Here is a 26,700-nt window from a genome sequence, read left to right as displayed (position 1 = left end):
TGGCTGATTGCCATCGGTCAGGCTTCCTTAACTTCACATTATGTAAATTCAGTAGTGGTAAGAGATGTTTATATTGCCACTTGGGTTGACTATAGTTTGTTTTTCTTGATTATCTCAGTCCAGACTGGTGAGCATTTAACAATAAATTGTAGCAGTGCCTGGAGATCTGGAGACTCAGATCCCCCCCTGGGACTCTGTAGTTAAACAGTTCTCTTTAAACCACTGCCACCTAGTGGTAACTGAGCAGACTGAAATGCGCTTCACTTATGTCCAACAAGAGAATGGGGATGGGCAAAAAGGAACTTGTTTTTTCCCTGCCACCCTACCCAGGAAGCATAGGGAAAGAAGTGACAGAAGATGAATCTCATTCCACTGGCCTCCACTCCCTGCCAATGTTTAACCATCACTGTACATTTTATATGTCAAGCTAGCGGACTCTTCTGACTTTATTTTGACTAATGAGGACATTTTCATTTAATCACAAGCCTTTGAGATATAAAACAAACAAGCAAGGGCCAGAACTGGAGCACCTGGGTCTTGCCTCCCTTTCCTCCACCGTGGTGGTTAGAAACTTCCTGATGTCAGCTGCGCCCAACTTAATGTGTTCTTTGAAAGTAGGGAATCGGGTCTTGACAATTAACTTGAGGTTTCCCCCTCTAAGAATCAACGTCATTTTTGCTTCTCCACCTTACTCAGGTGACTCAGAGCTAGAAGCACACAGAGGAGATCAAGTAATCAATGTGGCAAATCTCTGCAGATCAATTTCCTGTACATGCACAGAGGAGCTGGTGGCAAATTCAGATATTCCTGGAAGCATATGAGGATCAACGAGTCAAACGCAGTAAAATCCTCCGAGGTGAGCAGAGTCAATGGTGATCTCAGCAGGTTGTGAAGAGTGGATTAATGCCAGTGAGCTATTAGGTAGAATAAATTCACAGAGCAATTACCACTGCTTGGGGCTTAGAGGAGATAATTCACAACGTGGGCCAATTTCCTTTTCTAAGCGTGAACTTCAAATAAACTTGGAACAACAAAGCAAGCTCAAGGATAGTGATGTAGGTGTGTGAGCTCTGGTAAAGAGAAGGCACAAGGTTACAACAATAAGACTGCAGAAAGCCTGAGATGTTTCAGCTTTCTAGATCAGTGTCTTCCCTTGGTAACAGACTCCTCTGCCTCCTTCTCTGCACCCACCCCTCTCCAATCAGCAGACACAAAGCAGCCAGTATATTGTATTAATCATATTTATTACAGTTTCCAGACTCCCATATGACAAATACCTAAAGCAGAAGAACACTGCAAGCTGACGTTACTAGCAGCAACCCACCTAAACCCTTCCTGGGAGGAAGGGTTTAGGTGAATTTAACAATGAGGAGTAATTTCAAGACAAGAATAAAAGTCATGTTTTTTCTTTTAGCAGCTGGTATATGAACAGTGAAACTATAAATACAGAGAGTCATCCAGGTTTAGCCTTGTCTAAAAAACATTAATAAGTCACGGTGCAGAGGGGTATCCCCAGGGTTGCCAAACAGAAGGCTAATGCCTTTAGATGTCAGTATGAAATAAGCAAATCACTTTTCAAGACACTGCTTACTATCTGCTTTGCTGTCAGGACAACAGAACAAGAACTGGACTGCTGCCCTAGAACTTAGCTCACACATAATTCAGCCAGACAATCATTGTTTCAATCACCCCTAAATTTTTTTAAAACACATCCCCCCCCCCTCAACGACAGCTCTAAAAACATAACATCAGACATTTGCTCGGAAGGACTAAAAATCAAAATCAATTGCAGTGTATTCGGAACAGCTTTTACGGCTTTCCTGAGGGACAGTTCCTATCTCTTCAGAGAATGTTTTTAAAGAAGCACTAACTCTGGTAGCTTATCAAACTACTCTTTATTCTAAATAAATAAGACCAACTGAAGGTCTCGGGTGTACTTCTTCCACACACACCCCCTCCCCCAGATCTCCAAACCATCCAAAGCCATTTCTTGACAGAGAGCTTTCATTTTTATTAGAGGAGTGCAAAAGAACTTACAAACATGTGAAAAATACTCGAAACACCGACAGTAAAGGAGGCCCAACCCTTCCTCAGAGCCCAGAAAACTGTGGCAGGAACCCCAAAGGCTTATCTTAAATCCATCAACTCAATTTGCCAGAAAGTCATGACAGACCACTCACCGTTGCCACACAGGCCTAGATGGGATTTTCCTTCTTTACAATCACTAAGAAAAGCCTTCTGGGAGTTATTGCCCAGAAGAACACAGGCTGATGAACAGAAGCTACTGAAAAGGGGTCGACCGCATTCTATATCTGGCACAGGAAAACGAAAATTAAAACATCTGGAAACCATTACATTTATACCACGATACTCTTAGGTGAATCTTTACCTTCCCTCAGCAACCATTTCTTTCATAAAAAATACACAAAGGCTTAGAAAGCTTTGGGGCAGCACCAGTGACAGCTAGCTGTCTTTGAATAATTTTAATTTTTTCCTAAACGCAAAATTAAGAGAAACTTAAAGAAGTAATTTACAGAACAGATTCTATTTCATGGTTTTGCCCATGTCAGCTGCTATGGAAACAGTACAAACAGAAATACAAATAGCCACTCTACATCAAGTTAGGTTTCCATTTTTTCTCAAGGGATAGAAGCAGTACACCTAGGTTTCTGTAAGCCTTCTGAGGATGAAGGGCAGCTCATAGCTCATGGCCTGACAATCTCGAAAAGTACTCCTGGACTATTTCACCATGAGGATAGGTAAAGCCCTTCTTCATTCGCTAACGACTCTAGCAAGGATTCTACGCACCTAGACTTTAACGCTAATGGTTTCTAGGCTTTCTGACTTGACATGCGCCATGCACGGAGAGCAAGGAACCAACCAGTCCAAGGCCACCTGCCTTAGACACTGATAACTCCAGCTAACCATCGCACAAACGGCCCACCTGTTGTAAATGGTCTCTCAGAGGAAGCAGAAATACTTCCCAAATACTAGCACAAACAACCAAAAGTACAGTCTCTCCTAGTGGTGAAGCAGTAGAACCATCTCTGTGTACAAAGAATGGCTCATGAAATCGTTCTGGGGGTGCAGCCACACCTTCCATTTCTCGATCCCTTGTTACTTCCTAACAAAGCTGGATACTCCTGAGAAGACCTCAACAAGTGTACAGGTCTGCCCTGTGAACTGCCCTGAAAACACACTGCCATGTCTAGAGATTACTTTGAAGAATCAAAGTTGAATGTTCAAAAATAAGTACGAGTGTCTCAAGCCCAAATCCCTAGAGAATACCAGAAGCCAGTTTTGCTGTGTTTTGGCTGCTTAGGACCCCCTCGACGAGTTGATGGGGGGCCTCCAGAAATCTACCATTCTGGCTTTTACTTTCCCCTTTTCTTTTCTTGCCTTCTGAGGAAGACTTCAGCTATTTCCATAGCAACTTATTTAAATGTCCTAGATGACCACATTTTTGAGCAGCATATACATTTTTAGGACATATTTTTCATTCCTTTTGAACAATTTCTCCCATAATAAAGAAAAAGCAATAATCAAAAAAAATTACTTCTCTAAAAATATGGTTATCGTGCTTTGTACACAACAGCACATTTACTAGATAATACTCATTCCAGAATCACTGTCCAAACCAAACAAATAAATGGGGGTATATGGGCACATAAGACAGATGACACACAGTTTTGTTTTTTTTGTTTTTTTGCGGTACGCGGGCCTCTCACTGCTGTGGCCACTCCTGTTGCGGAGCACAGGCTCTGGACGCGCAGGCTCAGCGGCCATGGCTCACGGGCCCAGCGGCTCCGCGGCATGTGGGATCTTCCCGGACCGGAGCACGAACCTGTGTCCCCTGCATCGGCAGGCGGACTCTCAACCACTGCGCCACCAGGGAAGCCCGACACACAGTTTTAAAATAATTTTCAGATCCAGAATTAGTAACTTGGGCAGAAAAGCAGTAAATCAATCCTTATATGGATACATGAAAATTAAATGCAAACTAGAAAACGAGCATGTGTTTAAAATAAATCAGGTTAGATTTAATCAGGCACTACAATGAATGGAAATTGATTATATTCCTTTTGATTCCAAATTTCCACTTTATTGGGAAAATCTAGTAACCATTACACCTTCTAGCTGAGGGACAAGAGGACAGACAGATGGCGACTGCCAAACAGGGAGGACTGGTAAAGAGGTAGAGGCAGGGGTGCCTGATGATTAAACAAGACAACTACTAATTGGGGAACTGAGATTTTAGCCATACTGTTTAGAAGAGATTTAGACTGGCAGATTCCAAAGATAATTGTTCACGAGCGTTTGTAACCTAGAACTTCTCTAAATGTTTAGTGCACCTAATCTGGCTCTAAAGAGTATATTTAAAATGCATTTTGAAACAAAATCAAATAAACAAAACAAAACAACTTCCACAGATGCCTCTTTGGGGATGCGTTGTTTTTAGGTGCGCATCCTTCCTTCGGTGCTGTCATAGAAACCCCTCAGAAAGTGCAGTGGAATTCCCTCTCATCCTGACCAGCAGAGGGTGGGGGCTGGGATACGGGGGGGGGGGGGGTGGCGGGCAGCAACGAAATGCCCCTCTTCCTTTACTGAAGATACTCTTCTGAACACTTCCATTGTCCCTTAGGAGAAAGGAACGGAATATGGAAAACAGTTCCTGAAGATATCACTGCTTTTTGATAACAAGATCGTAACTGTGACACCTATGGAGATTACTCTCTGATATTATATAGCACCTACCTTGCTCATGAAACACTGAACTTTTACCAAGCTATGAAACAGGGTGAGTAAAAATCACTCATGGCACTTACACGTGTTAAAAGACTTTAAAATGCCTTCCCCAAATTCTTTTACTCAGTGCCCCTGTGAGGTAGGTGTCTGGTGGGAAAAAACTGAGGCACAGAGGGGTTAGTCTGCTCTCCTCTCACTACATGATGAGCCAGAGTCCCAGCTCCTTGAACTTGATTCACCAGCTTCTCAGAAGGCTTATTTAAGTAACACGACAAATACAGCAGAGGAAGTTTTTCTTTTCAAACGTTTTAACTAGTTAGCTATTTATCAGTCTCACTTTGAACCTAAGTTATCTAAAATAAAACCAAATAATGTATAAACTAACAAAACAAAAGGTCAACATTGCCTAACAGTCTGTGTCAAGATATAGCCTATTTTGCACTGGTGATTGGAAAAGCATATGGTTCAAGTAGAAGTAGTAGCAGGTGGTCTAGTGTTCCTGTTACTCAAGCCAGGCTGAGTAAAGTGTCCCTTACAGACACCACCGCTGTACTTTGTGAGAACCTCTTTGGTCTGAAACAAGGGAATAAAACTCCACCCCTGTTTCATGGAAACCATCCTAAAAGATACTCTAGACAGGGGCCAGCCCTGCCTGGAAAGAGTACTCTCGGCCACATGATGAGTGTGTATTATTGAGTCCACGCAGAACTCTTTGAAGCCAGACATGAAGGTCACAGTCTCCTGACATAAAGCTCACAGGACAGGTCACACTATATACAGAGGGGCAATACACAGGGTACATGCACTAGCACCATGCCACAGAAGTGAAAGAGAAGGACAAGAGCATCTTATAGTCCCATCTGGTACACCATCTGCAGAAGCTATCTCTGGCAAGAGGAAGACCAACAACGAGGTCCCATATTTTTTTCCATAAAGTGGAGAGGCATAAAAACACAGCATTCATTGCTAGATGCTTTGAGCATACCACCTACCCAAATTTCACTCTTACATAAACTGGTGGGCTTCTTATATCTTATAGATATTAAAAGATAACAAATTACATTTCTTGATCAAGAGAGAATGGTGTAGAGCAAAATTCAAAGGTCATTTACAAGATGTGGGTTCAGGGCTCAGGGTGATTTATACTGCTACTCTTAGAAACAAATTTATGAGTACTCAGGGCACTAGCTTTTAGAAATGAGATCATTCTTTTTGAGGTGTTTTTTTTCTTCACTGTGCTATAGTGTCTGTGGAGTGAATTCAATTCATACCATGCTCCCTAATTCAAATCTAGTATTTGGTTTGAGTGTCTGAAGTAGACCAAGATACCAAATAAGATGCATGTACCTCTGTACAGCTTTTGCCTTGATATTAATGCACACACCCACCCACCCTCTCAAGGCCTATTTCCCCTTCAGGGACCTCATCTCCCAGAAGGCCCGAGCCTGGCTCTATGCTCTGCACATGGCAGACCAGAGGGAATCATTCCAACTCATAGCTTCACTGGGATACTAGGATATAGCATAGCAGCGATTCATGCATCTTATTTCGAAAAACCAAAGCTCAAGTGAGGCCGAGCTGGTCACTGTGCAAGATGAACCAGCAGGACATTCTCGCCTCGAATGAAAATCTGATTTATGTGTCGAGTGAATACCTGCTGGTAATCCACTTTGGGCTTTCGCTTTTTCTTACGGGGCTGGCCCCTGGAAAGGGTGGTAGCCCTGGAAAAGGTACCTCCCGCACTCGACCCTTCTGTCTGTGTAGTCCTCCCTGACAGCTCTGACCTGGACTCCTCCCTTGCCGATGCCTGCAGGGAAGAAGGGACGGAGCGGGAACGCTTGCGTGAACCCCGGTCAGTGTCTCCTCGTCCCCACACTGAAGCCACCTTCCAGGTGGATGTCTGGGAGTATCTGGACAGAGTGGAGTCTTCAACTGCAGACTTGGAATCTGTTTCCTTCTTGGAGGAATCCTGCAGTTTTAGTCGATCAAAGAGCTATAAGGAAAGCAATGACAAGTATTAGCCTTCCCTTTAGCTTACAACATCCCTCTTCCAATATGTAGAAGAAAGACTAGATTCCTTTATCATGCTCTGTGGACTGCTTGCTTTGCAATTTTTAAAAATTTAGTGGGCTTCCCTGGTGGCGCAGTGGTTGACAGTCCACCTGCCAATGCAGGGGACACGGTTTCGTGCCCCCATCTGGAAAGATCCCACATGCTGCGGAGCGGCTGGGCCCGTGAGCCATGGCCGCTGAGCCTGCGCATCTGGAACCTGTGCTCTACAACGGGAGAGGCCACGGCAGTGAGAGGCCCATGTACCGCAAAAAAAAAAAAAAAAAAAAAGAAAGTTAGTAACGAATTTTCTATTTCTAGCCATAACTCAGATAAATCAATAAATATGTCAAGAGAAAAGGCACCCACTTTTTCTATGGTATAAAACTGAAAGACTTTTAAACCTTATAAGAGGTAACTTGTTGTTCAAACAATATGCAAGTAAGAAGCACAGACTCATTTTTGATTCGCTGGATGCATGGGAAGAGACTAATGAAGACCGTGGTCCAGGCACACCTGGTTGATAGCAATAGGGCTTTTCCACTTGGAAACCCTGGTCCCTGGGCTCAGTGATCTTAATTCCTAAGCTTGAAAGCATGTTGGGTACTCAGAAAGTCAGGGGAAACCGCCTACCCTAGTGAGAGTCAATGAAGAATCCCGTTCATATGCTTTGCCTAGAACAGGTTTTCGGTAGGTCTCATCCACATCAGTAAGTGCCTAGAGAAAAACAGACCAAAGTGGGGAAAATAAGGTAGCATTCAAATATTATTTTTATAGCTTTCAGGAAAAAATTTAAAAGGTAGAATAACATCTAATTATAGCAGAACTAACCTTAACAGGTGACTCAGCTCTTGGGCAGAAACAAATGGTTATACGTGGCACCCTCTGAATAGGAATTCCAAGCGGCTATGACCATGTAAGGTGGGTTTCCCCTATGGTAAGGTGACTTTACCAACGCAGGGTAGAGGTTCATAAATTTCAGGGAGCATGAATATCTAGGAAGTTTATTAAAATACAAATCTAAGGCTATCCTCCTAGAGATTCTTCATCCTGGGATGAAGCCCAGGAACTTTCTACTTGAACCAAAAACCCCATGATTCTGATGCAGGACAGCCTCAGACCACACGTTAAGAAACACTACTGCTGCTTTTCCCTTTTCAGTTTGTATGTCTTATGACAGCAATTAATAGAGATTAACCAGGGTAACGCATAGAATTGCTGGTGAATTCTTGTTGTGGAGAGATCAACCTCACAGGAGAGCTATTAGGGTCAAATCAGATCAGGTATGAGAAATTACTTTGAAAAGTGTGAATCACCCTACAAATATAAGCTGACAGTATTATGATTACCACCACTGTTATCAAATATATTCTTTTAAATCTTTTCCTTCAAAGGTAAAATTATAATAAAATATTTTCCCTACACTTTAGAGATGAGAAAACTGAGGCTCAGAGAAATTACTTGGCCTAGAGTCACACAGCTACCAAATGGTGAAGCTAGGATTCAAATCCAGGTTTTCTGATTCCATACAGCTTAAAACATGGTCTCCGAAGCCAGAAAGGATAAAGTCATGGTCCTTTCACTTACTAACAGTGTGATCTGGGACCAATCTTCCGAAATCGCTAGCCTCAATTGCTTCATTTGTGAAATAAAACAGTGACAGACCCACAACTTATTCATTGAGATATTATATATAAAGCCCTTAGTACAGTATCTGGCACATAGCAAGGGCTCAATAAGTATTAGCAACTATTATTATTATCAAAGTTATTTTAACTGCCTCCTATCATAGTTGTGCTATAATATATCCCTTCTCTCCTACAAATGTTTAGTAAATAGACAGTAAGCCTCTAGAAGACTGAGGGCACGTGGTACACTCCTTCACAAGGAAACACTATGCAAAGTGTCCGGCTTATTAATATGTCTGCTTCCCCTCTATCCACATCTGTCTTTCCGAAAGCTGTAGAGTAAAAGTTCCTTTCTGAAATTTCTATACCTAGCACTGTGCCCAGCCAAAGTAGGAAGTCAGCAAATATTTTTAAATGAATGAAAAATAGTTGGTAGGAAATCAACATAAAATTACTAAAAGATGAAATAAGTAATTACTCCTTAAGGCTAGATTTCTCAACCCTGGCACTAATAACATTTTAGACCAGATAATTCTTTGTTGTTGGGCAGGGCGGCGGGGGGGGGGGGTTGCTTTGTGTACCGTTGGATGTGTAGCAGCAGCAGCCCTGGCCTCTACCCACTAGATGCCAGTAGTACCCCATTCCACAGTCGTGACAATCAAAACAAATGACATTGCCAAATGTCCCTGGGAAGGAGGAATGGGCAAAATCACTCCAGGTGAAAGCCTCTGCCTTTGGGAAAAGCAATAAAAAGAACTTTTTTGTTATTGCCCAAGATAGTGCAAAGATTCTAGCTCCTCTGGGAAGTTATTCTGGAGGTTTTGCTGAATAAGGTCCTTGAGATATATGAAAAATTTAATCCCTAGAAGGTTCTCCAGCTCCTTGAGAAAGGTTTAATTACCATATTCCAGAACTTGTCAAATGCAACAAGGAAGCCCGTACAGACGCCCCGAAGTCCCTTGAAAGTGCGGATGTGAACATTCACCTTCACCCCCTCCCGGATACAACGATGGAGTTCACCCAGAGGGCTGCCTTCGTGCACTGAAACAAGAAGAACAGTCAGCACAGCATGAACACCTGCTCTCATTCCCAGAATTAACAACCAAGACCACCCAACCATCTCCAGCAACACAAGGCAACACGGTGTAGTGTCAGCCACACCACAGGAGCAGGAAGACCCAGTGGGCAAAATGGCTAGCGTAAGCAATGCACACTGAATCGAAACAAGATTCTCTGGAACGTGGATAAACGAACTGTATGGCTACCATCCAAATGTTTCACTACCTCTCTACCCTATTTCTATGATGTCACTGATTCTAAGAGGCACCATCATTTTAAAACTTTTTTGGGAAAAAAAGAAATACTACATTAAATGTGTGCATCAGCAGCTAGATTCTTCTCAGTTCTGTGCCCTGTTAAGACAACCTTTTTCAGGATAAAGCTCATGAACCACATATCCAGCTTGAGCCTTCCAAAGAACAAAAACCCTCGTCATAGGTTTAAAGGAATGAACCATGTAACTCATTTGCCCTGAAACACATGCAATCGTCTAAGAAATAATGGCCTTTCGGCCTCTCAAGTCTGAGCTACTTCATGCACGAGCTCTCTGGGGCCACTAGTGTTTCAGTGTATATCATCTTTACAGTAGGAGGAAGAGGCCTGGTTGTATTCCAAGCCTTGCTGGTATAAAGGCACCTGCTGAGCATCTGACTCTTATGACATTGCTGATAAACATCATACAAAAAGAGCAGTATGACAACTCATGGGAGGAATGCTGGGATTATAAACTCTGCAGCTTTTACTATGATGGACTCTTATTTTCAGAGCTTGGGAGCAAGGCTGAATTTTATTTCTATTATTTCATGTTAACTTAGCCTTCAAAATATGCTGGCTATACTACATAAAATCTCCCTAAAGAAAACTGCGTGAGCACACGCATGCACACACACACACTCTCTCTCTCACAGTCACATTCACACTCACACATACACAGTCTCATTCTTCCCCCCAAGTTTGCAAGGCACAATTCTTTGGAAGTTATTGTCATTGACAGTAAACAAACAAAAAATCTCTGTTTTGTTTCTAGTAGCATAAAAGAGAACAAAAGTCTTGCACTTCAACTTGGATAACTAAGGTGGTTACTCTTAACCTCCTTACCCCTCACTCATAGATTGGCTTATAAATGATGGCAGTGATAAATTAACACAAGAAGATATGCTTGGATTAAGTGACTTAGCACCCTCAGATTGAGGGTTCAGCAAGAAGGCACAGTTGGAGGCAGAGTGACAGAAACAGTGGCCTTGGAAAGGAACATGAGAACCTTGGTCTGATCTTCATCACCTATCCCTCCTCTAGCCATCTTTTAAAATTCTTTGAACCTATGACATATAAAGATGTATGTACATATATCTGGATATGTGTTATAGACAGTGTCAAATCAAGCACTGTAAACAACTTTTAGGTCATTATAACTAGTTGTGTGAACTTGGCAAACAACTTTTTCTCTATAAGCCCAAATTTCCTCGTTCATAAAATGAGGTTAGACTAGTTAACTTCTAGAGTCATGTAAGGAATAAGCCTTTATAGTTCAATTTCTTAGAAACTGATCACAATGCCTGGATTATTCCATTTACCTATACACATTCACTCCCCTTTCTCACCATACATGTATATGTTCCACAAAGGGTGGAAAGACCACTCTTTTTCTAACTTGAAAGAAAACAGGGGCACCATTTCTCCCCATGCACCCCTAAATCAGAGAGGAAGGACAGGCATGTATCTTAACAACTGTCTCTTATTCTAATTAAATGGCAAACTCAGGTTTTCCACCCTCACATGTGTGCTTTTCTTTTGGTTTTTTTTCTTCCAAAGATTTAATAAGGTGTAATTCCAGGGAGTATTTCTCTCCTTATGTGATCAAAAATACAACACTAGCACCACCTATCAGAGCAAAACGCCAAGACAAAAATGAACTTCACATTCTGAATCAGAAGGCACAGTCTGAATCTCTTCGCAGCAGTGTCTGTGACAAACTCCAAATGGATATGAATCAGGCTTCTATATATATAGATAGATAGATACACACACACACATATATATCACATACACATATGCCTTATCTTTGAAAAAGTTATTCTTCCAAATTCCGCTCTCCATTGCCATTACTCTTGGGCCACACACTTCCAAATCCAGGTCATTTTTAACCCCACTCTTATTTTTCCCTGCTTGTAGCCAATACTAAGTCCAAACAATAGATTCTCAATAACTAAGACCTGCCCTTTCTTTTCTCTTTCCACAACTAACAATACAGTCCAGGGTCCATCAGATGACTGGTTCACTTCAAGAGTCTCCTAGCTCCCCTCCTTCACATCAGCAACAGCATCATCATCACTGTCACCAACATTATCACCAATTACTGAGCCCTCAGTATGGGCCAGGCCCTATGGTAAGTTTAACTTTATACACATTATTTAATCCTCACAACTCAAACAGGTTTAAATAATTTGCTCAAAGTTACTTACCTAGTAAACAGCTGAGCCAACAGTCAATACTGGCAGGTTATATGCATTCTGACCTGGGGCTTTTAATTATGAGAGTCTAAAACTAATAATAACCACAACAGCAATCTACAACAATAAAAACAGTGACACTTAACACTCACTGAGTATTTCCCTACATGCTAGGCCACATTACAATTGTAAACCTTTAAATGTGTTAACTAATTTAAACTTCACAACTAGATTCTATTATTGTCCTCACTTCACTTATGAGGAAACTGAGGCCCCAAAGAGTTTAATTAACTTGCTTAAAGTAAAACAGTTGGAAAGTGGAGGAGCAAGTATTCAAACCTAGGCAGTCAAGCCCCTGAGCCTGTGCTCTACTCTACCTCCCCAAACACATTTTACTACTAGAAACTCAGCAATCAGAAACATTTGCCCTACAAAGCCTTTTGCTTAAGAATATACACCATGGTTCCCACTCTCTCTCATAACAAAGTCAAAGAAAAACTCTTTGGTCTTCAAAACATTCTGGCTACCAATCCCTTTCTGGACCCAAATTCAGTTCTCATTGATCTGGACACAAACCACATATGCAGCACCTTCCACCCACCAAAAAAAAAAAAAAGCAAGGAAGGAAACATTAGAATGTATTCTTCCTCTCCTGAGACTAGCATAATGGTTAAGCATATAGCCCCTGGACTGGGACAACCCAGGATGAGCGGCAAACTGACTAGTTATGTGATGCTGGGCAAGAAGTTGAACTCAATGAGTGTCAGTTTCCTCATCTATAAAAGTGGATCCAAGGGTAAAATGAGATGCAATGCATCTAAAGGGCTTAACACTGTGTATAGCACATACTGGCTCAATAATAGCAGCTATAATTAACAACAATAAAGTTACCACCTGACTTACAAAGGGGCATGAGGAAACTTTCTGGTGCGGATTTGCTCTGTATCTTGATTGTGGTGGTGATCTCACGACCATACACTTGTCAAAACTCACTTTAAAAGAGTGAATTTTGCTATGTGTAAATTATACGTCAATAGTCTGATTTTAAAATAATTGCTGTTATCTTCAACCATGCCCTTCCTTAACTTCAAGACCTAAAGCTGACCTCATACATGAACTACTTCTTGAAAAAATCTAATCCTCACCCACGTTTCTGTACTTTTTTCGCTTTCTGAAGGTCATCAACTCTTTGTGCTATCTACTCATCTTTACCATGTACACCCAAGTGTTTCCAGTGGTGGGATTAAAATTTTCAGTGCCGAGTCTCACATTCTGAGACTTTGATTCCAGGCATATATTTATCATGGGAAGTCAATAAAGTTGGCTTTCACACACTTTCATACCAATAATATAGCAAAGTGCTCCACAGGTAAAGGCAAAACCACCCACCACATAGAAATATTTCTTTTCTCTTGAAAATCTTGGAAGCAAAGCAATGATTGGCAAAATGGAAATAAATGTTACAATCTGAGACTTGGAGTGCATTTCAAAGATCTGATAGTGGCAAAAAGTATGGGCAAAATAAGGTCCCCCAAACTGCTCTTAATTTAGGAACATGCATAATCTATCTTTGTGCCACTGCTGGGCAAGCAAACTGGAATAAACCCTAGCTCAGGCAGGGATTCTCCAGCATAGTAAATCATCCGACAAAGCCACCCCTAACAGCACTCAGCCTTTCAGGATGTTTCTCTCTTAACAAACACATTTCTAGAAATGAAACAAAATATTCCTTTGCTTAGCACAACCCTCCATTCCAAAGGCAGTGATTTAATAATGCCAAGATTTAGCTATCAGGATACAGATGCTCTGAATGGCTAAGTAGGTCATTGTGTCCATGGGGCAGATGTCAGAACTGCTTGCCAGATGACAAAGATATAACCCTGGGCTGTTTTTATTCCATTTATACAAGACCTAACACACATTAGCAACTTCTGCTGTTTACAGCTTTACTCTAAGGATCTGTTAGGAGGCTGCAAGAAATTCCCTTGTGCCATTTACACCTTCAGAACATGAAATAACCTGTGCATATGGTAGTATGAGCCTGAAAGACACAGTCCTGCACTCAGCCTGGCAGAGTGGCCGTAAAATAGCGTCTGTGCTTCACTGGCATTTTGTGCCTGCTGCATTCCAGGACTTGTGACTTGCTAATGTGAACATAGGTATATCAACACCCTGCAGCCCTCCTCCTGCTTACAGCACTGAGAACGAGCTGTCACTTAACGTGCAGGGGTTGTGGGATCATGTCTCCTGTGCTACCTGAACAGATTTCCTCACACTGCATCCCAACATCCCCAAATCTCAATGACCAAGCACTCTCCCACCCCTAATATTGGCTATGCCCTCCCTCCCCGCACCGTGCGTGGTCCCAAGACCTCAACACCTCTGCAAACCCTACCTGTGAGGTCCCGTTTCCAGGCCCACCACCTCTCCGGACCCCCCATCACTCCTGCAGATCCTTTCTGCAGGCTCCTCATCACCTCTGTAGGCAGTTCCGTGGACCCCATCACCTTTACTCACGTTATCCAAGCAGACACTCCCCACGGCTATTTATTACCTCCACAGCCTTACCACTCTTCCCCCGCAGCTCAGACAGACCCTTCTTCACTCCTCAAGCTGACCCTCCCCACAGTCGCTGATTATCTCTTCAACCTTTACCAAGACCCTCCCCCGATACACATAGACCCGCACCAAGCCGCTATCACCCCGCAAACGCCTCCAGGGCCGCCGCCTTCTCGACAGCTGGCCCGGCCCCAGCCCCGCCCGCCGGACTCACAGGGCATTCTCGTGAGCACGTTGCGCGGCGCCTTCCTGCTCCGACCCGGACCCCGCCGCCGCGCCCCGGCGGCCCCGTCCCCTTCCTCCTTGGCCACCATGAGGCGGCGGAGGCGCTGGATGCGCTCGGGGTCCGGGGCGGGGACGTCCAGGCGGCGGCGGGTCCTGCCCAAGGGCCCGGCGGCGGCGGTGGCGGGGTCCCCAGAGCCCGCGGCCGCGCCCCGCGCCCGTCCGCGCCCGCCGCCCCGGCACCCGGTCCTGAGGAAGCTCTCGTACTCGGCCAGGTTGTTGAAGCAGGGCGCGTTGGGGTAGGGGATGGGAGGCAGGCGAGGCGCGTACAGGGCCAGCAGTGGGTCGAAGCTGTCAGAGCTGACATCCAGCCTCGGGCTGGGCGGGCGCGCAGGGCTGCCGGCGCGAGCCGACCTCGCCCCCCTCTCCCGCTCCTCCATGTTTGAAAGGCCCGCAAGCTGAGGCCGATGGGAAGGAGAGGGGGCCGCCAGAGGGCGGCACTGCGCAGCCGCGACGCGGGTCTCGCTGCGCCTGCCTGGCTGCCAGGGGGCAGCATCTGCCCGCGCTCTGCGTCTCCGGGGGTGTGGCGAGCGGCTGCGACCCGCCCGGTCCTCGCAGCGCATCAGCGTTCGGGGAAGAGGTTAATTTGCTCTAACGCAGTGTTTCCCCCATCTATATGATTATCACTTTGGGTGTTTCCTAGTGGTGCGGATTCCCTGGGGGTGGAGCCCGGGCCCGGCAGCTTAACAAGCTCCCCAGGTGTTTCTCTGCTCTCTGGAACTGCGCTCTACTCCTAGCTTGCGCTGGCGGGAAGCAGTGGGAAAGAGGGCAAGGAATGCCCTAGTTTGCTCTCATGCCGAGTACCACTGGGGTTTAGCCTAGGTGGGCTCCAACTATTTAGCTTCTCTGGCTCTTTACATTCTCATCTGAGATGTAGAAATGGTCGCCTACCTCACAGAATTGTCCAAAGAATGAAGAGATACTGCATATAGAGCGCATAATAAATGCTCTGTGAATGTTAACTAATATTGGTTAAGTGTACAATGAAACTGAAGGATGATGGGTGGACTCTGGTACTGCATTTCCTACACCCTCTGCAAAAAGAAATTTACGCATACACCAGAAAGACGCTAGTATTAAGGCAAATTCACTATCACTGATCTTGTAAGCATTGCTTAGCACCTGGAGGAAATGAGGATGCCGCGATCGGAGGACAAGATAACAAGATTTTCAAAACCTGGTTGTACTTTGGAGCCTCTGTTCAGCGGAATATTTTTGTTTTTTGATATTAAAATAATAGTCTACTCTACACCAAAGGCCCAGATATTACCCCCTCATCCAGCAGAGCCAAGGTGTTTCCAGTCACCTACAGGCCACACAAATCACTTTCCTAACTGCCACCACTCTCCCAAACTGCTATCAACTGGTATTAATTCTATACTAGTTGCTTTTGTGCATATTTTAAAGTTTCCTTAAGACCTGGAAAGGAAGCCCCAGAGAATACTATTCTCTTAGCAGGATGAAAATATACAGCTGTGAAGTATACTTTAGAATACATGATGCAAAATAAAAAAGATAACATAAAAACTACCAACAATGCTTCTGATAGCACTACATAACTCAATAGGTAAACCCGGGTCATTCCTTTGCTCAAAACCCCTGTCCCAACACAAACGTCAAACCTGCAAACTGCTGGCAATTCAACGAGCAAGTGCACATCCCCGTCTTGTAACAAAATCAAGTGATAGCCTTTGTGGTATCACATAGCACCCACAGAAAACACAAAACTTCCGTGGGTAGTTGTCTTAAAAATTTGTACTAATACCTTATATTTGTTTTGATATAAAATGCTATAATTTACTTACAATTAAGTTAAATTTGCCAATCAAGAGCTACATTCTTATTGCCTTACTTGGCCTATCACAGTGTACTAGCCTAGGTATATCATATTTGGGTCTTGTTACACAAAGTGTGGTACATTGACCATTATCCACCAAAAGCCTTTGAACCCCAAAATCTTCATGCGGAAAGCTTAGAACTGGCATTTTAAATGAGTATTTCAAGTAAATTTGTTGCATTCAGAAGTCTGTGAACCACCACTGTGATGAAGGGATGTGAGCCTGGCTTATGTAAAGACATACACACATGAAAGTTGGACTCATACTGCGTTTGTATGAAAAAAAACAAATGAAAAATTAGGCCGAGTTGAAAGCTTTATTTTTTTCTCTCAAAGAAATCTTATCAATTACCAAACATGAGCCATGTCTCCTATTCCCACGAAGCGAAGAGAACAGGAAGGGAAAAAAAGGCATTGACAGATGGGGTGTCAATTGGTGAGGGATGAGACCAGCCGTTGCCCTTTCAAAAATACATTTTCTTCTTGGCTGTAAATTCTACAGTGCAAGACCAGGCACAGGGATGTGGGCTGTCTCTTAGTTAATTCTTTATAGAGCTAAATTAATCTTCTTCCTCTACAACATGAAATGAGGATAAGAGGAGACATGAGTTCTCGACCACCTACCCCCACTGCCTCCCCCCTTCAGAGGCCAACGGCTTGGCGACACGCAGTTCCTGCTGCTCCTCGCCCAACTCCACTGGCCCGTCGGCAGGCAGAACTATTAGGACTCCTCTGCCACCTGCTACCTGTGACCCCAAGATGAGGATTGGTCCCTCTGTTCTCCAACTCAAATGTCACTGTTCCGATTATCCAGAGGCTACCTGAGAATCTTTTTCAGGAAGTCCACAGGAAGGTGACTTTCAAAACTGAAGTGTCTAGAAGACAGAGAGTAAATGTTTCTTCCTCCTCATTCATTCATTCTCGCTGTTTTCTTTCTCCCACATAAACAGGTAATTCTCTTTCTTCTTAGAAAGAGGTTAAGTGGCCTTGTAATCATTGCCCCTGGCAAGATGATCGTGATGATCAGGCTGCCAACTCCACAAAATCAATCTAGGGAATGTTTACACAAGGACATCCAAACTACAACTCATTTGTTCAGCTCAAGTTGCCAATCTGGAGATTGGCACAAAGCCCTGAGTTTGCCCTGGAATTCCTGAATTCAGAGGCATCAGGCAGGCATCAACCCATATTAACTCCAGGTCTGCCAAAGAGGAATGCAAGTAGATAGGTGGGCAAGGTGACCAAGGTCACTGGATTCTGTGGTTAAGAATAAGTGGGTGACTGGGCATATACCCTGAGAAAACCAAAATTCAAAAAGAGTCATGTACCAGAATGTTCATTGCAGCTCTATTTACAATAGCCCAGAGATGGAAACAACCTAAGTGCCCATCATCGGATGAATGGATAAAGAAGATGTGGCACATATATACAATGGAATATTACTCAGCCATAAAAAGAAACAAAATTGAGCTATTTGTAATGAGGTGGATAGACCTAGAGTCTGTCATACAGAGTGAAGTAAGTCAGAAAGAAAAAGACAAATACCGTATGCTAACACATATATATGGAATTTAAGAAAAAAAAATGTCATGAAGAACCTAGGGGTAAGGCAGGAATAAAGACGCAGACCTACTAGAGAACGGACTTGAGGTTATGGGGAGGGGGAAGGGTGAGCTGTGACAGGGCGAGAGAGAGTCATGGACATATACACACTAACAAACATAGTAAGGTAGATAGCTAGTGGGAAGCAGCCGCATGGCACAGGGAGATCTGCTCGGTGCTTTGTGACAGCCTGGAGGGGTGGGATAGGGAGGGTGGGAGGGAGGGAGACGCAAGAGGGAAGACATATGGGAACATATGTTTATGTATGACTGATTCACTTTGTTATGAAGCAGAAACTAACACACCATTGTAAAGCAATTATACCCCAATAAAGATGTTAAAAAAAAAAAAAGAATAAGTGGGTGAGAGTAAAGTTTGGGCTCATCTTCTATCATAGGTGAAAAGAGCTTGACAAGTTTTTATAAGGCTTACGCCACAATCTAAAAATGATTCATTTTGCAAGGCATAAAATAGTTCTTGCTTTATAAAAATAGTACCACGATTTTTAAAAAACTGTACTTCTACCAAAGGAACCATGTTTCAACACCGAAAAATAGGTGTTCCACTTAAAGCAGAACAAGATACACCACCCACATTCATCCCTTCTTTCTCTGTTCCCCTCCCAACCAGAGCCATGTCACTCCCAGGACACTGTTCTGCATGGCACAGATGCTAGGGCCACCTAAGGCCAGGAGACTTGGGGGACCCTGCATGGTCAAGCACAACAGTAATGAAAAGCAAAGGGTCAGCTGTCTTCATGTAGGATTTCTGGATGTTCCTTCCAGAAAGCATCCCCAATGACATCGCAGTGTAAGGGCACCGCCTTAGTCCTGGTCCGGGTCACCACCATCTTTCTTCCTTCCATTTCTGCTGGCAGCCTAACTTCTTTTGTCGTGACTTCATCCACCTATAGGTAAAGTTAAAATATTGACACATTAACTAGAGAGTCAGTTTGGGAGAGAAGAGGGAGAAGTGGGGGAAGTTTACTTTTTTACTTTATGTACTTCTGACAAATACATATTTTCAGGCATATATATATATATATATATATGTATATATATGAACATATATATACATATATATATATATCAGAGATATATGTATATCTCTCACCATACATGAATTTCTTTACAACTAAAATACTTTTTAAAAAAGTTATGTTGCTATATTTTGAAAGGAGACCTTAGGAACAAAGAAGGGATTCTATGTTCCTTGTTAGCAATAACCATAAAATTAAAGACATTTCTGCTCTCCCACCTGCATTAAGAAGGATCCGAGTCTGTGCCAAACAAATGTTTTAAAAATACTAATAAAAGAGCTGAAGCTGCCAGTGGGATACCTAATACCCCTTAATACTTGAAAACATTCATTTCAGAAAAAAATACTTTAGACAGAAGGAAATAAATTTAGAGACTTCATTATGCCCAGGAGCTGGAACAGAGCAAAAATATTGGTAGAATTAAGGATACAGGTGAATGCACAGACAGAATATTAAGTTAAGTATGAATGTCTAGGGAAGCCCTCAAACATTCTGCAAGGGACAGAACCCTCACATGCAACATCAGTTCCTTATATTACAGTTCTCATGGGATGGATGGACCATTTAGTGGAATTATCCAGTGTGGGAGAAATTATTTTTTTAAATGTTCTCTGAATGCAAAAATTCTCATATCTGCACTTACCTGTTTAAAGGGGTTTGATGAGATTTGGGGAGAGCTTATGACATGGAAAAGTGTAATAATTCTAAAATTCTGTGATTCTACTTACAGAATGGGGGAGTCCAGATCACAATGTTCACTGACAAACTGACAAAACGAGCATCCATAATAATAATCGATAGCATCTCATTTTGGAAAGGGTCTAATCTGTGCTAGTTACTGGAGTCACATCAGCATACAGGCAGCAGGCAAGACAAAGCCTGGGATGGGCACAGGCTTTCCTTCTGACCTCCGTTTTTCCTCAGACGTAACAGCATTACCTTCTGCCATATCAACACAGTTCCCTTCCTATACATCAGTGGCTCATTATTGTAGTTGATGTTGAATTCAGAAAATAAAATCTCATTCTTGTCTGCTGTAAGAGTTCCCTGAAGAAATAAAAACACATATAAAAAGCTTTGTAGGTCTTTTCTCTCCCCTAACCCCACCTATCCATTCCACTCTCTACCTAGACTTCCACAACAAATCAAGAAGTGGAAGCATTTCATCAAACGTCACATAGGTGTTAATGAATTTTCATCGTAAAAGCAGTTCAAATCTTATTTAAATATCAAAATTCATAAAATTCTCTTTTGTAGCAAATAACTGCCTTTACAAGTCACTACTGTGATGGGGTGAGAGGAACTAATAGTAAGAGTACCGATTCTGTACTGGATAGTTTTTGTATTATTTGACCCTCATAACCATCTCCATTTTAGAGATGAGAGCTCTGAAGCTTAGAAAGATTATATAAATTTTCCGAGGCCAAAAGTGCTCTTATTCGTATAAGAATCAAAATCTGATCTCAGCACTTCCAAACTCTGGCTAGATCTACCAGTCTTCCTATTACTGCTACATATGCAACTTTATCATGATTGTTAATAATGACAACCATTTACTGCGTCATTTTAAAGTCCCAGGCATTGTATTAGGAGCTAATACAACACATCATCTCATTTCACGGTTAGTTTTCCTACAAGTAGCATGGTCATCTAATGATACAAGCCAGTATTTATTAAGTACTTACAGTGTGCCCTGTACTAGCCTTTACGTGTTTTACATGCATCATGCCATTTAACTCTCACCAGAAACCTATGAGGTAGGAACTACTATCTTCTACATTTTACCTATTAAAAACTAAGGCAGAGATGATAAAATTAAACAAAAGCCTCTGAGTACAATTATTTGACCCCCAGAGCCTAAACTCTTAATGATACACAGGAGTCCTAACCCCAAGAAACTCCAGGTCCCCAGCAGGGATTGACAATCATGAAGCAGCCAGGTGGGGCTGACAAAAAAAGAAGAGCATGTGCCCTTTATAGGGGGGCAGCCTATACACAGCTCCAGCTAAGCACTACCATGTGGGAGTGTAGAGCCATTATTAATTCCATTTTCCAGCTGAGGACACTGAGGCTCAGGGAGTAGTAACAACTGATCCACAGTCACAAAGCAAGCAAGCAGCAGACCTGCTACTAGTATGATCTTTCTATCTTTTCAAAACAAAACCATAAAAATTTAAGAGCTTAAAAAGAAGGCCAAATGTCATGAGAGAGCGTAAACTGTCCCCCCTTAAGTAGTAATGCAGTAAGATCTTTATACCTGTAATCTCTCTTGGGCTTGTATTGGTGTTAATCCAGACTGCTGTACAAGTGCCCAGAAAACTGTATTATAAAGATTATTGATGTGACCTGTAAGGAAAACATAGTTGGCACTGTGTACGCACATAGAATCTTTATTCAATATTCACCCTTCAAAGAGTACTGGAACCCCACCTCTCTCCCACAGAGACATATAATTACTTGTGCAAAGCCATACACAGGGAACACAGGGGGAAGTGGTCAAGCAGAAAAAACTTATTTCCTAACAGTTTTATCCTGTCATTTCAGTTGTGCTTTACACAAATCTGTTAACTTGTGCATTAAGCTAAGGAATACTTTCCAAGTTATTTGATTTATATTATTCCCACCTCTCTTCCAGTTCTCCTGGCAAAATCAAGACACACCAAATGAATAAAAGTCTAACAAACATTTCACCATAGTCATGTAAGGAAGGGTCACAACTTGAATACCCACTAAAGCCAGCACAAACATAGGCGTGTAAAGCAGAGTTCCCAGGGGAACAACAGGGAATGGTAGAGGCTGAGGCACACTGGCTCCTATGTGCATGAATGTGTGCCTGCGTGTGTGTGTGTATGTGTGTGTGTGTCTGTGTGTATAAAGGCAGTAGTCACTACGCAGGTTCTGACCAATACTAAGTGGGAATATAGACCTAGTATTGCCAGATCTGATTTTTCCAAAAAAAAAAAAAGTTGGAAATAGGTAGTATTTACATAAAACCTTCCAATTTTTCAAGTATTTTCAACTAATTTAAAAAACTTGAAATACTGCATTCCAAACAAAATACATGGGCCAAAAATGTATCAGATCATCACCTCTAATATAAGGAATCAGTAGTTTAACTACATCTGTTTATTTGGTTTCACTTACAATCTGCTTGCCGCCAGCTGAGATAGTCCTTTAAGGTCTGGTTGCTAGGATACACCACGACTCTTCCATCAAAGCCTGGGGGATACAGAAGGGGCTGGTCCTCAAAGTAATCCCTCCAGTAAAACACATAGCTGGAGGCGAACTGGGAGACCACGTGAGTCATAAACTTACTTGCAAAAGGCACAGTGGGTGGAGCAAGAAAAGAGAAAATACATGATATTAATTCAACACCATGACAGGGTCTGTGGGTGTAACAGAGAGATAACACAAACTGTCTAGCAAGCCAAGAGTGATGGGTCAAGAAAAACTATTTTAGTATTTCAGTTATATATTTAAAATGCAGCCTGTCTCTCCTTCTAGTCCTATAAGTAATTTACTAATGTCAAATGTTCTTCCATAGCGTGTGACGTGAACTTATGGTTCAAGAGGTTTTTTTTCAAGTCTTGGAAGGAGGGGAACCATTGTTTTAAAAACATCCCAATTCATTACGTGATCTGTTTCCTGTGAGAGTTTCAATATACTGCCAAATCAAATATCAGATCTGTCTAATTTGTACTGAGATCCTCCTTAACTAAAACTTTAGTTTCTCTTTCTAGTTTTAATGTTCAATGCCAGATCAGTCTAGAAGCTAAGGTGATGGCGAGTACAGAGAAAACTTAAAGAGGTATACAGAATGCTCAGGTATCAGATGGCAGTACAACAGTCTAACCTGTTATATACATACATTCTGCAGTTGCAAATACTACAGTCTGTAAGTTTGTGATTAAGATAAGCAGAAGCCAAATGCTGGTAGGAAATATTCTGAAGGAGCTAGGCCACAAAATTACCTGGCTCTTCTTTTAAACCAATTACTTTTCCGCTTGAACACAAAGCTGTACTCATCACTCTGCCCATATGCAATCACAATATCCTCCAGTTCTTCCATTACGGTTTGGGCACATTTAGTCATTAGATGGAGAGCACGGCTGTCATTAGGTTTTGCAAAGTTGTGCTTCTCAGCAAACCTTCATAAGGGAAAAAGAAGAGGGAAAAGGGTATGGGTGGAAGAGAGCTTGTCATTAATACCACAGATCAAAGGGGCTACTCAAAGAGCGCTGTGAGTGTGCTGTGAGTCCAGACATTCCAGTAGCCACAACCTGATCCATTTCGTTAAGAACTCTAGTTTTTCTTGCTCTAACCAACTGAGAAAAAGTAACATAAATACTAAGCCTCCATTCCCTTTTCAGTGAAATGGGGATAAATTTACTTCATAGGATTCTCCTGAAGATGAGAGGGAGATAAATATAACTATGCCTGGCTCCTTGGAAGCGCTCAATAAATGTTAACTACAATAAGCATTACTAAAGTAACACTTTTAAGACTTAAATTCCTATTTTCCTGCTACACTTTTCTTTTTTTCTGACTTTTTCCCTCCTGAATCCAGTCCATGTGTTCTGCTACTTATAATGAAACAACATACTCTACAGTGGTGCCCACAGCGAGGCCAGAACGGGCCGCAAAACACTCAGCCCTCAAAGATACCTACCAAAATAGCTTGTCAATTTGTTGAAGAGCTGAAATAATGGGCCCGAGAGTGACTTTTTCCACCACAGTCTTGCTAGCGGACACCCCAAGCCAGCTCCTCACTAGGGGAGCACCGTGTCTCATTTACCCCACCCAGCTCGCGTTCAAGCCAGTTGTAGCCAGCACGCAGAGTGATGCTCAGTGCCGCGCGCTCACTGGCTGCCGAGTTACCCCGGTAACCATGAGCTCGGGGCTGCGACAAATGCGTCGCATTCTCTGGAAGCACTGGCGAACCACGCAGCCCTGAGCCCAGCTCACTCACCGATGGAAATTCCTGCCGTCCAGCCGCACCACCACCCAGCAGTGGGCAAGGCATGTGTCGTCAGCCTCGAAGTCCCGCACGTACTCGAACTTGCTCTTTGCCATTGCCGCTCCCAATTTCAAGCACCGTCTCAAAGTAACGGAAAAGGCAGCCAAGCAACCGCTAACTTTCACGGCGCCAGCAGCCCACATTTCCCCCACGGAAATGAAAACACCACAGAGCTCCGCCCCGGAAGTTCCTGTGTCTTCTCACGGTTGCTCTAGCCGTAGTGGAGGCCAGCATCTCTCTCGCCTCTCCTTGTAGTTCTTAATGGACTTCCGGGCCTGGAAGGAGGGTTCCATGCTTTCCTTAGTACTACTCATAGCTGCTCGCCTGTCTCCTTCCGTCCTGCAACAAATCATTCTCACGAAATTTTAAAAAATTCATCTCTGGCCAAGTTTGAAGGTTTGTGATTTTTTTCTTTCCAAATAGTATTTGTTGTAGAAAATGTGGGATATTTCGAAAAATATAATTAAGAAAATTAACACTTCATGCCTCCCCTCTCCCCGTCAAAGCACTGTGGAAGGTTCCTTACGGTCTGTTTTTATATATGTATGTTTACACAGGGAATACACAAAATTGGAATCAGACACCTGTGCAATTTTTGTATTTTTTCCACTCACCTCGAGTATTTGCCAACGTCATTAAATATTTCAAAGAGTGACTTAAATAAATAAATTAAAAGGACTCATTCTAACATACGTAGTACTAAATTAAGTCATTCAACTTTTTCACAAAGACTCATGCTTGAGATCTTGTTGCTGGTAGATACTAGTAACAGTAAAACCCTCATATTTGTACGATGCTGTATGATTTATAAAGCTTTTTTGAATTCATTACCTTCATATATATATATCCCTAAAAAAATATCATTCAAACAGTATAAAAGTATATATGGTGAAAAGTAAACCTCTCACTGACTCCTAACTCCCTACTTTAAGCAATCACTGTTACCAGTTTCTTGCATATCTATTCAGGGAGAGATATAGAAATAGAGACAGGGATGAACATAGAGATAGAGATGTGTTTTGTTTTGGGCCAAATTATGCTCAGAGACTGAGACTGTCTTTGCTAATATTTTATTTACTATAGGTTCACTGTGGGAATTATAATTTCACAAGCCAATAGCATACTGGATATGTCTCTTAATAAGCCAATAAAGAAATAACATACTCCAGATGATAGATTGCTTACACTATTGTTCCAGGCAAGGGGAGATAAGAGAAAGTCCAAATTCAGTTGAGGTGTATCTTTCCTATGTGGTTGGTTCTCAGGAGACTTGGCTTAGCCAACCACAAGTTGATGTCCAGCTGCCAGCTAAACGAAAGTGGAAAGTCCCCTGTTGCTAGAGTATGTTGTTAGGGAATGAAGCCTGGTGTTGAGGTGCAATATGATCTTTGCTGGGTCCCTGCACAGCTTTCGCCAGTGCTGGTAAAAGAGTCACTTTTACCAGCAGAAGCTTATGCTCCAAGGGTCTTCAGAGAGCTGTTAGGTCAGCAAAGAGTCACCTTGCCCACTTCAAAACTCTCGGATAGTCCTCACAAACTCCTCACCACAGTTGCTTCTTAGTCTGTTTTTATTGATAAGCCCCCAGTGGGGCCCCTCAGCAGTTGAGCTGCTGGGTGCTTATCGATGACAACAGATGAGATAATGACATCCTGACACAACTTACTTCATTCTTATAGCAAAACAACTTTATTTCTTTACTTTTTTTTTTAAAGAAAGATTCTTAAATTTATTTATTTATTTATGGCTGTGTTGGGTCTTTGTTGCTGCGTGTGGGGTTTCTTTAATTGTGGCGAGCCAGGGCTACTCTTTGTTGCGGTGCACAGGCTTCCCACTCCAGTGGCTTCTCTTGTTGCAGAGCACAGGCTCTAGGCACGCAGGCTCCGTAGTTGTGGCTCGTGGTCTCTAGACTGTAGGCTCAGTAGTTGTGGCCCACAGGCTTAGCTGCTCCACAGCGTGTGGGATCTTCCCGGACCAGGGCTCAAACCCGTGTCCCCTGCATTGGCAGGTGGATTCTAAACCACTGCGCCCCCAGGGAAGCCTGAAACAACTTTATTTCTAAAAACAGCTCTTTTTTGCTTTTGCCATAAACAAGTGGATTAAAACAACTTCACTTTAGTCATAAACAAGTGGATCTGAAATCATATCAAACCACTTGGAGGTTTCTGGAACAGCCTAGCCCAGTAGATGAGAAGGAGCAGTGATGTGCAGTAGCTGAGGAAAGGATGGGGATACCTCACTGCAGTCCCCCTCAGCCTTTGGGGCCTAGAAAAGATCATTATCATTATCAGTCCCATAAGAAGGATCTCAGAGGTTGGTGGGGGGCAGGAGCTGGGAATTGCCTCTGGGGCCACTGGGCAAGTAAAGTCGCCCCTCCTGGAGACGATATGGAGACAGACAGAGCTCGAAGGGCCAAAGGGAGCTATGGCTGCTTC

General features: G+C 42.8%; 2 protein-coding genes across 7 annotated transcripts in view; both read right to left on the bottom strand.

Annotated features, from left to right (window-relative positions):
- Window positions 1–15,447, bottom strand: part of LSM11 (LSM11, U7 small nuclear RNA associated) — a 73,582-nt gene extending 58,135 nt beyond the window's left edge. For 4 of the 5 annotated variants that reach the window (XR_013827526.1, XR_013827527.1, XR_013827528.1 and 1 more), the window contains exons 1-4: window positions 14,706–15,447; window positions 9,325–9,464; window positions 7,429–7,512; window positions 6,531–6,739 (exon numbers count right to left, since the gene is read on the bottom strand). Coding sequence is in view for 1 of the 5 variants with exons in the window: in XM_079916255.1 (XP_079772381.1) it covers window positions 6,329–6,739; window positions 7,429–7,512; window positions 9,325–9,464; window positions 14,706–15,336 (1,266 nt within the window). In the remaining 4 variants the exon portion in view is untranslated. Of the gene's footprint in view, window positions 1–521; window positions 6,740–7,428; window positions 7,513–9,324; window positions 9,465–14,705 lie in introns of those variants that run through there. The other variant, XM_079916255.1, reaches the window with a different exon arrangement.
- Window positions 15,448–18,237: 2,790 nt separating this feature from the next.
- On the bottom strand, window positions 18,238–24,411 carry THG1L (tRNA-histidine guanylyltransferase 1 like; the record flags this gene model as incomplete). Of its 2 annotated transcripts, none has more annotated exons than XM_079916925.1 (6): window positions 18,238–19,119; window positions 20,191–20,298; window positions 21,509–21,597; window positions 22,396–22,565; window positions 23,223–23,399; window positions 24,221–24,411. In XM_079916925.1, the coding sequence occupies 6 exons, from the start codon at window positions 24,409–24,411 to the stop codon at window positions 18,958–18,960; spliced, it is 897 nt and encodes a 298-aa protein (XP_079773051.1). In that variant the 3' UTR covers window positions 18,238–18,957. The 2 variants fall into 2 exon arrangements, with proteins under 2 accessions (XP_079773051.1, XP_079773052.1); XM_079916926.1 differs by having other exon boundaries at window positions 22,396–22,470; window positions 24,221–24,353.
- Between the last annotated feature and the right edge of the window lie 2,289 nt (window positions 24,412–26,700).

The sequence above is a fragment of the Stenella coeruleoalba genome, assembly GCF_951394435.1.
Source record: "Stenella coeruleoalba genome assembly, chromosome: 3".
In the NCBI taxonomy this organism is placed as follows: Eukaryota; Metazoa; Chordata; class Mammalia; order Artiodactyla; family Delphinidae; genus Stenella; species Stenella coeruleoalba.
The sequence above is the reverse complement of the archived record's forward strand: the minus strand, read 5'-3'. Positions and strand labels throughout refer to the sequence as shown.